Below are 16,258 nucleotides of genomic sequence, written 5' to 3'. Positions count from 1 at the left end.
CAACCATTCAGAAGCTCTCTCTCTCTCTCTCTCTCTCTCTCTCTCTCTCTCTCTCTGACGTGCAATCCTTTAAAAAAAATGCAGAGGCCTTAGTCTGAAGCGTGACGATACAAAGGAAACCGTTCAGCAGGCTGAGCCAGGCGAAGGAGAAAGCAAAAGTGGGAGCCAAGGACGCCGCTGGACATGTTCGCGAGAAAACAATGGATAAAGCCGAAGGAGCTCAGAAAGAGGAGGCAGCTAGCCGAGCCTACGACGTAACCACAGACAAGCCAAACGAAGAGACTGAGCAAGCCAAGGACATGGCCGGTTCTGCCTACGATGCGATCAAAGACAAGGCAAAGGAGGGGGCTCAGCAAGCAAAGGACGCATCTGGCCATGTTTATGACAACCAAAGACAAGGCAAGCAATCCCTTCCAAGCAGCCAAGGAGAAGCTCGCCAAGAATTATAAAGCTGAAGGATACAGTAACTGGAAGCTCGAAACAGCACGCAAGCGGCTACGAGGAACTATAAAATGGATGTGACCTGTGTGCTTTGATCAGCGACCATCTTTTGGTACCATCGTCTGTGACCCTTGGGCTTCTTTAATTATGTGGAAAATGTCCTGTTCATAATTGTGGTTGTGTGCAGCCAAAACAAACACCGAATAGATTGTATATAAATATCTAATGAAGATCGTTGCCACTCAAAGCACAGAAAAATATAGGAACTTGCAAGTATTTGATAAAGAAAAACAGATAACTAGGCACAAGGAAAACACAGAGTCCTCCATTTCCCCCAACAAAACCAAGCCTCCTGTTCGACTGAAACAGGCATCACATGGAACACTGGAGCAGTTCCCAAACTGAAGCCTCATAGGAACGCATCTTTCTCGAGCAATTTCAGCACCTCCTTCTGGTCGTTCAATTTGGCGACATCTATGGGCGTCTTCCCATCCAAGTTTTGTAATGTCCTGTCACATTTAAACCTCGTTTTAGATGTGGAACAGCAACAGGAAAGACTGGACATTCTAAGCCAAAGCACACGAATAGGCTATGTCTGCATGCACTGCAAGCAAACCTGGCCCATGGCTAATGCCCCAACTCCCCCAAAAACCATGGCTTTCAACCGGCAACTAGAATTCTCTACGTTAAATTTCAAGATGGGAGAGGGGCGCATAGGCTAGCCTGGTGCATGTCGGATTGGGGGTGCACTAGCACAGGCCAGTTGAAAAGAGCCAACAAGTGATTTTTGCTAAGACCCAGTATCAAGATGTTCTTACACAGAAGCTCCATGCTCAAGGAGAAGGGCGACGCACTCCTTCCTACCGTAACCTGCAGCGTAGTGAAGGGCGGTATTCTTGTTCTTGTCGAGTGCATCTACTTTTGCTTTGGCTTCAAGAAGGATCCGAGCGCATTCCACCTGCATGATTCAGCAAATCATGAGTACCACTTGCAAGCAAGAGCAATCCGTTACACGCCCCCTACCTACAAGTGTGTCCCCATCCAATTATCTGGATAAATTTATCCTCGAATAGGAAATGTACTAGAAATGAGAATAGGGGGCCTATGAAAATGATCTGGAGAAATCATGGCATTCTGTTTAAAGGGCAAGAGAAAACACCTCTGGGCTTCCCAAAGAAAATGGATTTACCTCACCATAACCGCAAGCAAAATGAAGAGCTGTCCGGCCTTCCGAGTCTTCCTCATCTTTGTCTGCCCCAGAGGCTAGTGAATTCTTCAAACCCTATAGACCCGCATGAAAAAAGAAAATTAGAAGTAAAAAACCATGAAGGGTGTACTGGAATACCAAGGCACTTCTCCATGTTAACCAATAAAAGGCGGGCGTCAAAACGATGCTTATTGTTGAAGACGTGATGCCTCTCAATGTAGGGGTAAAAGGGAAAAGCATGTCCTTGACACTATAAAACTGTATATATTATCTATATTCTAGACATCCGTGTGTTTGGCATTGAAAAACACCAAGCACGCTTCAGCAGATGATCTCAAATCCAATGTCATTGTAGACCTATGTCATGATAAGGTTTGCAGCATGAAATAAAGCTAGTTTGAGGTTGTCCAAATCACCTATTACCAGGCATTGCGAGGGCTGCACAACGAGCAGCAAGGTCCCGGCCCCGGACTCGTCCGAATAAGTAAACGAGCTGAGCTTGATCAGGCATTCGAGCTCTCAATTAACCCAATTAAACTCTGTTAATAGTCATATGTAGAATGTTTGTTTAATAATAAGCACAGAAAATGGTTTCAGGCTTTCAGCCAAGTGGGTAGGGTGTTCGCCGATTATGTATGATGGGGTTCAAATCCCACCTCCTGTACGCTTGTTCTAATTTTTTTAATGAAATCAAAGTTGACTCACGCTGAGCTGCACCAAGCTCGAGCTTGAACTCGAGCCGAGCTTTTTGAGCCTGAGCCTGGCATTGCAACAGACAACTGAAAGGATACACATAAAGATGTAATTTACAAATGAAGTGAACGTGGAGCTCAAGAACAAGCTTCCCTGTTGGTAAACTTGTATAGAAAACCACGTCAATATGCAAAAGATTTTCATACTATCCAAACCATAATAGCATAAAAGTCACTGATTCCTTTCAGAAAAAAAAAGTTGCCGATTCCATCTCTTTTGGAACCATTCAATTTCAACGTAATTATTCACCCTCTAGAAATCCTGTACGATGGAAACTTTAAAGGGAAAAAATGTCGTAGCACCAAACTGGGATACTAAATGAAACGTGTATTACAAGTTAAACCTACAAGCAAATAGACAATTATCATCATGATAGCACCATGTTTTGTCAATTATGCCAAAACAGCTAATGTATCTTTTCCAGTGACAATAAGCAACAACATGGAGGTGCCGAAAGCTCACTAAGGCATCACCTAAAATTGCACGGAACGTGTCTAAGGAGCTACGAACAAATGATTTTTATATTGGTATGACTTTGACTCAAATTGTAATCACGTCTGTGGATCTCCACGAAGCAAACAAGCAGAAAATGTCATGGAGATATCATTACACCCATCAGAAAACAAAACATCAGAAAAATTATTTGCACGAAACTGAAAGGACAACAAAAAACGCACCTCTACATCACCAACACTAGCTGTGTGGTGAACGGAAGATTCATCTTCATATCCAGCATTTTCTTCACCTTCAGCTAGTGCAGATAGATCAGCAGAAGTTTCAGCCTCTCCAGCAGCACCAATGCCCATTGCATGGCCCAATTTCTGCAAAACTTCAGGATCATTCCAATACCTGAAGAAACAGGTAATAGGAATGAATGATTTAGCCTGCTGTTAGTATACTGACAAATTCCAACTCCAAGGCTACAACTTAAAAGGCAGTGCTTACTTCATCATAGCAGCTGGACCTCCAGTCTCAATCTCTTCTAGAATAGGCTTCAAAGATGGGTCTTCCTTTATGTGTGTCATCCGTTCCTCTAAACGCTCTTTCTGAGCAGGATTAGCTAAATTCTCCAGCATGTTGGCCATGGATGGGTCCTGCGAGAGCAGGATGGGAAAAAACGAGGAATAAGTTTTCCATCAAAAGTTCCTCATGTTCACCACACAAAATTATCTCAAAGCTTTCAATCCTAGAAGTACCTGCATGAGAGTGTTACCAAGGCGCTCAGCCATGGCCATAAACTGAGGATTCTGCATAACCTGTTGCATCGTAGTCAAATACTGCTGTGTATCCACTTGAGGGATACCATCATTACCAGCACCTTGGACACTCTTCTGGAGCTGCTCAGCCATCTGGTTGAATGAAGGATCTCTTGCTATTTGTTCTGCCAATTCCTTTATGCTTGGGTCCTGTTTCCAGTTATCAGAGGTTTTATGCTCACGTAGAAAGTAATGAAATTCTAGAAAGGAAAACATATATTTAACAGGCAAACAACAATACAAATGGTTATACAACAGCTTAGCAGAATTTGAACAGAAAAATAAATAAATAATAAATAATATATATATATATATATATATATAATGCAGCACCTGCAGAGCTCTGCTCTATCAGAAACTGAACCTAAATAAATACAATCAACAAAAACCAGAGGCATACTAAATAAGAAGATTTTTTGAGGTGGCAGGTACATAGGAAGATTCACATAAACCAACGTCATTTTGCCAAAAAGTATGTAGTTCTCAAGTCTGAAAGTTGTAAAGATCCACTCAAAATCAGTGCCAAGTAAAATTTGATCAAAGATGATTCTAAAAGCTATAAAAAGCACAAAAAAATTTCAGTACTATGTCATCAATATTATCCAGTATAAAATGCATAAAAAAAACTACTACTATCGTGCACACCACTGCTGAAAGTCCTTAATGCCAGGAGAATAAATCTGCATTCAACAGGCAAAGATGCTGCAGAAGGTTTTGGTAACTCATCCTGTGTGAATTGTTTGCATCAGGATATCAAGTGAGCTCAGCCAATTATCAACATCAAATGACCTAAAAACATATATTAGGTTATTATGTTTAAGAACTCATAACATTATTTTACACTTGCCAATGTTTATTAGAAACCCATCAAAAGTTTTTTTGAAACCATGCCAACATGCATTTAAGGTGAAGGCCTACACAAAATATTTTAGGGATCTACATACTGTAAAGAAAACGGAAGCCACCAACAATATCCACTACAATGCCAGAACACAAAAAGCCACAAATGAGCTCACTCACAAAACACACCAAAAAGCCACAAATAAGTTTTCTCACAAAACCTACACAAAGGGCAAGACAAGAAGCTTAAAAATAAATAATATTTTATTGATAACCTTCATGCAAAAAGCATTACATTTGAGAGGGGTTTCAACCCCTGTATATACACAAACATGAGAGGCTCAAAGAGAGTCTTCCCAACGACTCTCTTGTTGACTAGTTCAAATAAGACCAAAAAAATAAAAAACTAATCTAACTATTCTAACCTAGTTATAAGAAAAAAATATTTATATAAATATACATAATATATATATATATATATATATTTACAATTTTTAACACAAACCCTCAAACTTACGGTACAATAACCAAAAGTTTGTCTAATAGAAAGTGAAAACGAGGAGCAACAAAAGGTTTGGTGAAGAAATTTGTTAATTGGTATTCTGATGTAACATAAGGCAGATCAATGGTCCCATGTAGATAATCTTGTCGAACATAGTGGCAATCTATTTTGATATGTTTAGTACGTTCATGAAAAGTACGATTACTGACAATGTAGATCGCACTCTTGTTGTCACAACACATGCAGGAAGCTCCTGTCACTTGAGCTATCATATTAGTCAACAACCTTCTCAGTCAAACTACCCTCAATCGTTGTAGTTGTCATGGCCCGATATTCAACCTTAACTGCTTCTTGTACCGTCATGAAATCAGAGATTCACCTAAGAAAATACAAAAAAACGTGGTTGAGTGTCTGTTATTGGGATCACCCATGGTTGCCAGTTGAGGAAGCGGGAAGCGAGGCACTTTCAAAATTTTAGGAAGCGGGGAAGCGTGGGACCACTTAGGACCGATTCGGGAAGTGTCTCGGAAGCGACCTAGGAAGCGTCTCGGAAGCGAAAAAAATAAAAATAAAAAATACAAAATACAAAAAAATTGAAAAAAACAGGGGAAGCGTGGGGGAAGCGAGGGGGAAGCGTGATGGGAAGCGCGCTTCCCATTAAAGGGAAACGCGTCCCCCATTAAAGGGAAGCGCGCTTCCCAAAAAAGGGGGATGCTTCCCCCCCACGCTTCGGAAGCGCGACATTTCGCGCTTCCGAAGCGCGCTTCCCCTTTTAGCTAGGCGCTTCCGGTAACCCTGGGATCACCTCACTAGTCAGCATCAGTATAAACAATTAAATCTAAAGAAGATAAAGCAAACAGAAAGAGGCCTCGAGAAAGAGAAGTCTTAATATATCTAATAATACACAAAACGGCTCCCATGTGAACATAAGTGAAAGCGTGCTGAAATTGACTAGCTATGTGTACAACGTGTGGTATGTCAGGTCTAGTAATTGAAATGTAAGAGAGTGCTCGTAAGGAGTAGGATCTTCGAGAAGTTCTCCATCATCAATTTGCATCTTGGTGTTGGCAATCTCAGAGGTGTCAACTATATTATCATCAGTGATACGGAGACAATGTCAAAAGCAAATTTATATTGAGATAATAAATATCCTTTAGGAGAGTAAGCAACTTCAACTCGTAAGAAATATTTTAAGAAGTTTAAATAAGTCATTTCAAAATGTTTTTTTAGAAGTTTTTTAATATTTTCAACTCACTGTTTATCTCTTCCGGTGATGATCATATCGTTCACATAGAGAATAATAATAATACCTGCATCAAAAATTTTAACAAATAATGCAGTGTCAGTCAAACAAGTTCTAAATATAATATCAAGCATAACTCGACTAAAGCGGTCATACCAAACCTTTGGAGCTTGTTTAAGTCCATAGAGAGCATTTTCCAAACGAAGAGCTTTACCCTTGAGAACACTTATAACTGGTGGTGCCTCCATATAAACTTCTTCAACTAGATTTCCATTAAAAAAACATTTTCAACATCCATTTGAAATCTAAGCCATTTTCGAACAGAGGCTAATGCTATTAGAGTTTGAACATTAATCATTCTAGTGACTGGTGCAAAGGTTTTCTCGTAATCTATGTCATATTCTTGAGAATATCCCTTGGCAACTAATCTGACTTTATATCTTTCAAGAGTTTCATCACTCTTTGTTTTAATTTTGTATACCCACCTACAACCAATAGGTTTCTTCCCTTTTAGAATATCTTGAATGGTCCAAATATTAGTTTTTTTTAAATCTTCTAACTTTATTATCATGACTTCTACCCATTCATAATGTTCTTTAGCTTGAGTATAGGTTGAAGGTTCTACATATGAATGGATTAATGCAATAAATGTCTTGTATTTTGAAAAGAAATAATCATAAGATACAAACTTTCCAGGTGGTTTTGAAATCCTGGATGACCTTCTAGTATGAACTGCAGGTTGTTCAACATATTTTTCCAGTGCACATGGTTGGTTAAGGTCCTTACACCTAAAATATTATAAATAATTTTTGTTCCTATGGGGTTGCTCTTCAATAATTATATCATCATGACCATTATCAAGATCACATTTATCAATTATATCCAAATCACATTCATGAATTATATCAAGACCGCTATCCAGATCACATTCATAATCACATTTTTCATGAATTGAACTTAAATCAAATAAAAAGGAAAAACCATCTACTTCCTCCCCTTTTTCAAAGTAAAAAAAAACTTTCTTTTTCTAAGAAAGTCACATTACGTGAGACATAATTTTTTATTTTTAGGATCAAAGCACTTGTAGCCTTTTTTTTATTATCTGCATAACCCAAGAAGGCATAAAGAATAGCACGAGGGGAGATTTTATCATTTTTGTTAGTAAAAACAAAACATTTGCATCCAAAAATTCTTAGTCTAGCATAATCAGGAGATACTTTAAAGAGTTTTTCAACTGGTGTTATATTTTGTAAAGAATAAGGCATTCTATTGATGAGATACATAACAGTTAGGGTTGCTTCAACCCAAAATTCTTTTGGCACTTGATTTGTTATTAGTAGAGTTCTAGTTATTTCCATAATATGTTTGTGTTTTTGTTCAGCCAAACCATTTTGTTGTGATGTATGAGGGCAATATCTTTGATGTGTAATACCATGCAACAACAACAACAACGCCTTCATCCCAAACAATTGGGGTCAGCGATATTGCAAATTTAGATAATCTTTAAATTCCTTTGATAAAAATTATTCTTGTGAATTTGTGAAAAAAATAGAAATATCCTTTTCAAACTTATTTTTGACAAAGTTGTGAAATATTTGAAAATATGAGAAGACCTTATATTTATGTTTGAGAAAGTACCTAAAAAATCAACAAAAATCACATTAGTATGCATATCCACCCTTTGATATAACTGGTGTTGGCCCCTAAACATCTGAATGTATTAGCTCAAACGGTCTAGAAGTAAAGATAGTTCTTTCATGAAATGATAATCTCTTTATTTTTCCAAGAATAGTCTTTACACGTAAAATTTTCAGAGTTACAAAATTTTTTCAAATTTAAAAATGTTGAATTTTGGATACATTAAGATGACCAACTCGTTTGTGCCATATAACCAATTCTAATTTCTTAACATTATAACAAAAAACATCTTTGGGTATTTCCAAAAAATCCATGTAATAGAGACCTTATTTATGGCATTCCCTAATCAACTTTCCTGACTGACAATCATGTACCCAACATCCATTAGAAGATGAGACATTATATCCATGGCCAGATATTTGTGAAACTAATAAGATATTTAAATTTAATTTGGGAATATATCTAACTTTTGGAATGGTAAATTTTTTGGAGTTTTGTAAAAAAAAATCAAAATTCTCTATTCTTTTTATTTTAAGAGATGTATCATCGGCTGTAAAAACATTTGACATGCTTGAGTTGGTATGACATTCGGATAAAATTTTACTATTAAGGGTCATATGAAAGAAAGCACCAGAATCAAGAAGCCAAAGAGTTTTACCGGGATCGAAGAAGGATGAAATTGTTGCTCCAGTTGAGGCTTCATTTAAAGAAGAAACCCCTTTGAGAAGTGGTTGGAGAATCTCTATAAGTTGTGCCATTGATATGAGTGCATCATTAGTTTCTTGTGAAGAGCCAACTGAAGCCACCTTCTTTTTCTCCCTTCTTCTAAACTTTGGACATTGAGGCTTAGTGTGTCCGGGTTAATGACAGTTATAACAAATAATTTTTTTCTGTCATAATCATTGCCTTGTTTCTAATAAGGCTTGTCATCATGCTCATTTTCTTGCTTCCAATGAGGTGGTTTGTAGGGGCACATATAGTTTCTTAGTCTAGAGACGGACAAAACCGAGTCATCTTCATTTTTCAAAGAGTACCCCCTTTAACCTATTATCTTCCATACTCAATTATCCAATAGTGTCAATAATAGAAGGTACTTTTCTTCTATGAAGAGTGAATTTGGTGATTTTAAACTCCGGTCTCAAGCCATTTATAAATTGATAGAAATGTTTTACATCAAGTTGCTTTTGTCATAGCTCCATATTTTTCGCGCAATGCCACTTAAGCTCAAGAATAGATAATTTTTCCCAAAGTTTGAACAATTCATTGTAGTATTCCCTAATAATTTTGTCTTTTTGAGTCATTGTCTGTACTTTATTTTGAAGATTGCACACATGAGCAATATCCTTAAGAGAGAATACATATTCTTAAGGTATTCCCAAGCTTTATTAACATGCTCAATTTTTGCGAGACTAAAGCATTTTTTAATATCAACGCTATTAATTAACCAAGACATGATCTTGGGATGCCCCATTCTCTACTCTTTCCACTTTTTTTCATAAATGGCTAGAGCCTTAGTCTTTTCCCTATCCGCAAGGAGGCACCTCTTTTTCGTTCTCTACCTTTGTGAAGACTAGTTTAAGCTCTGGATCGGAACTATCAATTAATCTCCACAATTCTTTTCCCCATATGTGGTGCTTCATTATTGAAGACCACATTACGAAATTACTATCATTGAGTTTCATGGGTACAATGGTGACTTTCTCATTGTCATTCATCCTTACAAAGTAGAGAGAGAGAGAGAGAAGAAAAGAAAAAACAACAATAGTAGATGAGAAAATAGAAAGTAGTAGTACGAGCACACCACCATGAACACACAAGCACTTGAATCACCAATAAATTCTTTATCGCACCAGCACGAAAAACAAGGCAATACACAATCCTCAAGAGTCAAGAGCGAACCTTGCTTTGATACTATGTAAAGAAAACAGAAGCCACCACAATGCTAAAGTGAACACAAAAAGTCACAAATGAGTTCACTCACAAAACACACCAAAAAGCCACAAATGAGCTTTCTCACAAAACCCACACAGGGGGCAAGACAAGAAGCTTAAAAAATAATAATATTTTATTGATAACCTTCATGCAAGAAGCATTACCAAGGTAGCCAGACTAGGAAGCGAAAGCGAGAAACGATACGAGAAGCGGAAGCAAGAAACGATACGAGAAGCGATGTATTTTAAAATATATAGGAAGCGGGAAGCAAGGAATAAAAAAAAAGAAATATAAGAATTGAATAAGAATCAAAATAAAACACAAATAAAAACTAAAATAAAAGTGACTAATATTAAATTTCATGATTTTTTAGTGTAAGAATTAAATTTTTAACAAAATCTAAAAATGATGACTACCAATTTAGTGAAAGCACATGGAAGTAAGTGAGAAGAGTCAGAGAAAACACATAAACAGCATGAAAAATTGAATAAGAAAACATATAACAAGAATAAATGAAGCATGTGGAAAGCATAGGAGAAGCGTGGGGGAATCGAGGTTCTCATCAAGTTTCGGAAGCGAGGAGTATCGCGCTTCCAAAGCGAGTTTCTGGGAAGCGAGTTTCTGAGAAGCGAGCTTCCCACCTATCTAAGAAGCTTCCAGTAACTCTGAGCATTACATTTGAGAGGGGTTTCAACCCCTAATATATACACAAACATGAGAGGCTCCAAGAGAGTTGTTGGGAGGGTTCAACGGCTCTCAATAGAGCCATTGGGCCTCCCAATGACTCTCTTGTTGACTAGTCAACAAGTGTTGACTAGTTCAAACAAGACCAAAAAATTTAAAAACTAACCTAACTATTCTAACCTAGTTACAAGAAAAATATATTTATATAAATATACATAATATATATATATATATATATATATATTTACAATTTTTAACACATACCAATATCAACACCCTGCTTTGGCCCTTAGAAAACTGAATCCAATTAAACAAAATTATTTTTATAAAAGCGACATGTAGGAAACAAGGAAAAGAAAAAGAAAAACTCAAGGAGCCGATGAACATGATAGGTCAAAAGCAGCTGATCATGTCCAAAAGGCATTCAATTGAATTGGACTGCTCCAATATGATTTGCCTGATTTGGCAGATTTTGAATTTTGGGTTAATCTAATTCAGATTGAAACAGGTAAATATTTGAATACCACTAGCAGGACAGGTCGTATCGTATGGAAGCAAACCTATTGTTTTTCAACATGTCATATCTGCAAAGGAAACGGAAAAAGCCAACAGGTAGAAGTTACATCACAACAACTAGGCCTCTTTACAATATTTATGTCGACAATTTTTTCTTATTTTACAGATGCATCATTCAAAGGTTTGTCTTGCAGACTCCAAGAGATGCAACAACCTAACATGCATCACGTAATTAGCATCTTCGAAAACATATATCAAGCCCGCATATGATGCAGCAGTCTAAGGAAGGAGGCTTCAGTGATTCTTCTAACTGTAACTTCTGATGATAAAAATATCAAGAAATGCTGTTGCAAATTCTGATGCATGAACTAGACACTGCTGTTTAACAAGCCATCAACTTATACACTTTGAGAACGGCAATTAATTATGCTCCTAACTGGGAAAGCAGGAATATCTTGCAACAGTAGAACATGAGATGATCTGTAACGTTCTGAGAGAGAAAGACAATGTTAACCTAAGATCTATGATCATAGCATGTTCTATGAATGGGAGCTAGCAATCTGCACCATACAAAAGAGGTTCTTGAGACACTGCATGGAAGAGTAACAATATTAAGAAGTGAAGTCCAAGAATGAAAAGGGGAATGATGGGATGAATATGAGCTGTGGCTAATATCCAAGGCATAGAAGAAGCATTTTTCATGGGATCCTAAACCAGGGTTACCGGAAGCGCCTAGCTAAAAGGGGAAGCGCAAAACGTCGCGCTTCCGAAGCGTGCGGGGAAGCGTCCCCTTTTTTGGGGAAGTGCACTTCCCTTTAATGGGAAGCGCGCTTCCCATCACGCTTCCCCTATTTTTTTCAATTTTTTTGTATTTTTTAGTTTTGATTTTTATTTTTTTCGCTTCCCCCTCGCTTCCGAGACGCTTCCTAGGTCGCTTCCGAGACGCTTCCCGAATCGCTCCTAAGTGGTCCCACGCTTCCCGCTTCCTAAAATTTTGAAAGTGCCTCGTTTCCCGCTCCCGCTTCCTCAACTGGCAACCATGTCCTAAACCACTAAGTAAGCTTATTTAGTGAGGCAGGTTGACAAGATATTCTGAACAGGTACTCAGATAGTGTGATACATAATGTAAGGCCCTCGATATTGCCAAAACAAAAGGCAGAAAATAGATGATAAGCAACAACGAGCAGCATCCAGAAAAATAAAAACTCAACAAACAAAAAAATTTGAAACTAAAATGCAACTGCAGAGAATGGATTATACTAGGCAGAATTTGGAGCTAAGAAACTATAAATAGAACATACATTCAGTAACCCAGACATTGCAGAGAAGTCGAAAGGATTTGGAATAACTCCTGCACCACCCTCTGAACCTATGCCAGAAGTAGTGCTTCTCCTTGCAGGCTGTGACTCGGATGTTTTACTTTTGGGAGAATTCTCGTCTGGGAACAAAAGACAAAGTCATGCAGAAAACAATATATGAGTCTTTTGAGAATATCAAAATCAAGTAATTAGAACACTTCCCAACGTACAAAATGTTGCATTACTATAAGATAACTTATTCCCAGTTCTTCTTTCATTTAGGAAACAGGGGTAAAAAACTCCACCAAGAATTTGCAACACAAGAAGAGAAATGAAGAACATTGGTAAAGATCAGTTTCATGTACTAGGATCATCCACTTGATCTCTCTCCAAAAGAGGTGAAGTACCACATTTTACGTAATCTTTCTTGCTAATAAGATGATACTGAATGGAAAAATCACCAATTGTTTGTCCCAACTTGACATACAGAATGTATACATTCAATTTTCCCATTTAACAAGAAACAAGGAATTGCTTGAACATGGTCCTTGGGCATTATGCGAAAAAACCCTATAGAAAGAATCAACAAAGCTCAGCAAACACAACCTAATTATAAGATCCATAAATTCATGCCTCAATAACAAGAAAAAATTTAGCAATTGTGAAAGAGGGCCAATATTGTATGCCACACAAACACTTCACTTGGCATGCATATCCCAAGCCGACACGACGCTTGGGCATACAAGACACTTCATGGATACAATCAACATTGTATCATTAACTTTATCTATGTCCTTTTATGACTTGATTACTTTGTGTTCACTTGTGCTATTTTTCTTTTAAAATTAACAAATTACATTACAATTCAATTTCAACTTATTTTTACTATTTAATGTTTTTATTTATAGTCATTTAGAATTTCTGTTCAAGAGTTTGTACTTGAGATTATATTCATGTTTTATTGCTTTAGGTTAAGAATTATATGTTTGTGCACCTGTGTGTGTCTGTATGCAACAGTTCACCTCATATTTCACTATCACAATGTCCATGACCTCATTACAGCTGTCCCTTCATAATTCCTTCCTCAAACATCCCAATGTCCAACATATGATGCCCGTACAAGATGCATGAGATATGTGATACATGGATGCACAAACTACTTAAAACACTTTATTGTGTATGCAATGTCCAGTCTAATCATGGTAAAATAAATATTTTCATCTGTACATCATGACATCCTCAAAAGCACCCATGTTTGCTCTAAGCCCATGAATTTGATCAATGAGGGAAAATAAATTTGCACCACGTATTCTGGTATCTTTCCCTAAGAGGTCTAATACATATTTCCCAAGAGATATCAAATCCTTCCCTTTGATATATCCTTTTCCTGTAGTAGACCTTTTATATCAAACGCTTGATTCAGGTAGAAGTGAATTTTTCATTCACACCCACAAAAGACCATGACAACAACTTTTCTCTTTCCTTCTGATGAGCAAGATGAAAAAAAGCAAATCTTTCATACCAAACTTCTTATGATTTCACAATTCTAGAACCACACTCTCAGGAACTTCACAAACCTGTTAGGATGACATAATCTAATAATGAGATTGATTTAACTATCTTTTCGTTGGATACAAAGAAATCCAGCCAAGTGTCTTTCACATTGTCCACAACTAACTAGATATTACCTGATAATTCCCTTGGCAACAGCTAGATTCCATGATACCAAACACTTTTCACGATAAGAAAAAGGTGGATAGCCACAAATAACATATTTAAGATTTATATAAGTCCACACCCAAAAAAGAAAAAAAGAAAAAAAAATACTCTGTAGACCAGGCAAAGAAGAGCTTTTAAGTCAGGAGGGGGAGAAGAAAAAGGCAAGACATAAACTATTGGCAGCATAAGGCACAGACCACACTTTTTTTAATTCCTAAAGAACATCCAATCGGCAGAAGAGGGATGCCCATAGAAGAGGCCCAATTCTTCAAGTGCCTAGAAATATTAAATAAGATAAAATAAGTCGGAGGCCAAAGCACATAACTTTTTCCAGATTTCGTCCCCTTCTAATTGCTCTACAAACAAGAACATAACCATCAAAGCAACAGGAGGTGGCAATACTTGCATCGGAAACACCTCTTTTCGCCCAGAGTTTACTCCCTTATAAAGATTCCCAGGAGAAAATAAAATAACGATTTGCATTTCTCCACCGTTCCATCACACACCATGCAAGTGTTTACCGCAGATTCACTTCCTCTCCACAAGTTTCTTCGTTTGGAAGGCAGCCCTACTAACAATGCACAAAGAGATATCACAATTTCGATTCAGATGGACATAACATCCACTGTGCATCTTCTCCCATCACGAAGGTAAAATTCAACATTCGAATGAACCCAATTAAGGCCTCCTCAAAAACCTTAGCATCATCAACCGCATCCAAGGACATATATCACCACTCCACCTCCCCGCACTCAACACCCCCCCCCCCCCAAAAAAAAGGCAAGAAAAAGAAAAAGCTCAGTAACCAAACTAATCTGCACAAACCGAAAATAATAAAGACAGTATTATAGTTTTCTTCAACCAGAATCAACCCCAACTCAATCACTCGACCCAACCATACAAACAGACAAAAATGCAATTTAAAAAAAAAGTAGTACCAATATGCAAAGATACATAAGACATACAGAATTCTCAAAAGAAAAACACTCAACTCACCACAGACACGCGACTTTCAGAAGACATAAATACTCAATCGAAATCGAGAAACCCTTCCCAGGACCATAGAGGAAAAGAATTCTAACCCCAAAATCTCTAGATCACGATAGATGAAAAGAATTCAAACCCCAAAATCTTCCGGATCTGCTTCAAAACGATAAACGCCGGGAAAAAAATATAACAACGAATCCACGTAAACCTAATCATCAAACAATTGCTAAACGAAAAATCTTATCGTTGCAAAAGACAAATGACCACAAAGAAAAGAAAGCACAGAAATCGAAATTCATATCAAAATTTTGCAGGATGAGATCGGTCGATCGAGACTACCAGAAGACGCCATGGCGGATCCCAAAACCCTCTCTTGTTTTCGAGACGAAGATCGACTCTCTGCCTCTCCTCTTCGTACTCTCCGAGTCGCACTCTCGACGATGGGTTAAAACCCCAACCTCTATCACCATCTACGATTATAATCCTCACGCTCGGATACCCTCTTTTTTTTATTTTTTTTACGGAGAATTTTCAAGAAAGCCCTAATTCTTGAGCATAATTAGAAAGTGACGCTAATAATTCAAAAAAAATCAAGAAAGCTAAGTTTTACCCACGTAAATCCGAACACGATCTCTCTTAAGGTAGGGATGCAAACGGATCGGATCTGAACCACAACAAATTAATCCAACTTATAGAAAGAGCAAAAACAACTTTGGAAGAAAAAAAGATATGACCCTTCGATGAATAAATTGTTTGATTAACCACAATATAGTTCACATATTTTCTTCAAAACTTTTAAGAACGGTTTATTTTTTAATTATGAGAAAAATTATGTGTTAATTTGAAAATTACTCTTTGTTTTTTTATTTCTAGTCACAAGCTTAAATCTACGGATAGCAGTGGAAAGGGAAAACACGTCTGCCCCGCCCGACTCATTTGAACAAGGGATTGAGGACATGAAACGAGATGGAGGCGGGGATGAACTTAGGCTTTCCCCCTGCCTCACCCCCGCCCTGTCCCCAATCTCCCTTGCTAAACCTTCTTCTCCTTCTTTAGGGATGAAAATTGGGCCACTTTGTTCCATTTAGATCAGAGATGAGGACATGAAATGATGAGGATGGAGGTTAAAATCAAAACCCGTGCAGAGATGGAGGTGGGAATGGAGGGCAAAATTTTGAGATAGGCCGGGGGTGTAGACCTTGTCTCCTGCCCCGCCCCGGTCCACTGCCATCCCTACTTAAA

The 16,258-nt window shown here is 37.7% G+C and overlaps 1 protein-coding gene across 1 annotated transcript; it reads right to left on the bottom strand.

The window, feature by feature from the left end:
* Window positions 1-641: 641 nt before the first annotated feature.
* Window positions 642-15,501, bottom strand: LOC149844311 (ankyrin repeat domain-containing protein 2B-like). Its single transcript, XM_090000497.1, has 8 exons — window positions 15,356-15,501; window positions 12,314-12,450; window positions 3,598-3,807; window positions 3,347-3,495; window positions 3,079-3,250; window positions 1,631-1,723; window positions 1,260-1,399; window positions 642-950 (listed from the first exon to the last, which is right to left on the bottom strand). The coding sequence occupies exons 1-8, from the start codon at window positions 15,366-15,368 to the stop codon at window positions 851-853; spliced, it is 1,014 nt and encodes a 337-aa protein (XP_089856623.1). The 5' UTR covers window positions 15,369-15,501; the 3' UTR covers window positions 642-850.
* Window positions 15,502-16,258: the final 757 nt, after the last annotated feature.

Source organism: Nuphar pumila, chromosome 3 (genome assembly GCF_984573655.1).
Source record: "Nuphar pumila chromosome 3, dmNupPumi1.hap1.1, whole genome shotgun sequence".
In the NCBI taxonomy this organism is placed as follows: Eukaryota; Viridiplantae; Streptophyta; class Magnoliopsida; order Nymphaeales; family Nymphaeaceae; genus Nuphar; species Nuphar pumila.
The sequence above is the reverse complement of the archived record's forward strand: the minus strand, read 5'-3'. Positions and strand labels throughout refer to the sequence as shown.

What these genes read in the sequence shown, in the direction of transcription:
- LOC149844311 (XM_090000497.1), bottom strand. An exon ending in TTGCTTGCGGTTATGGTGAG is followed by an intron (nt 1,400 to 1,630) that starts GTAAATCCATTT and finishes TGAATCATGCAG; the next exon opens with GTGGAATGCGCTCGGATCCT. An exon ending in CTTGAGCATGGAGCTTCTGT is followed by an intron (nt 951 to 1,259) that starts GTAAGAACATCT and finishes TAAATGTGACAG; the next exon opens with GACATTACAAAACTTGGATG.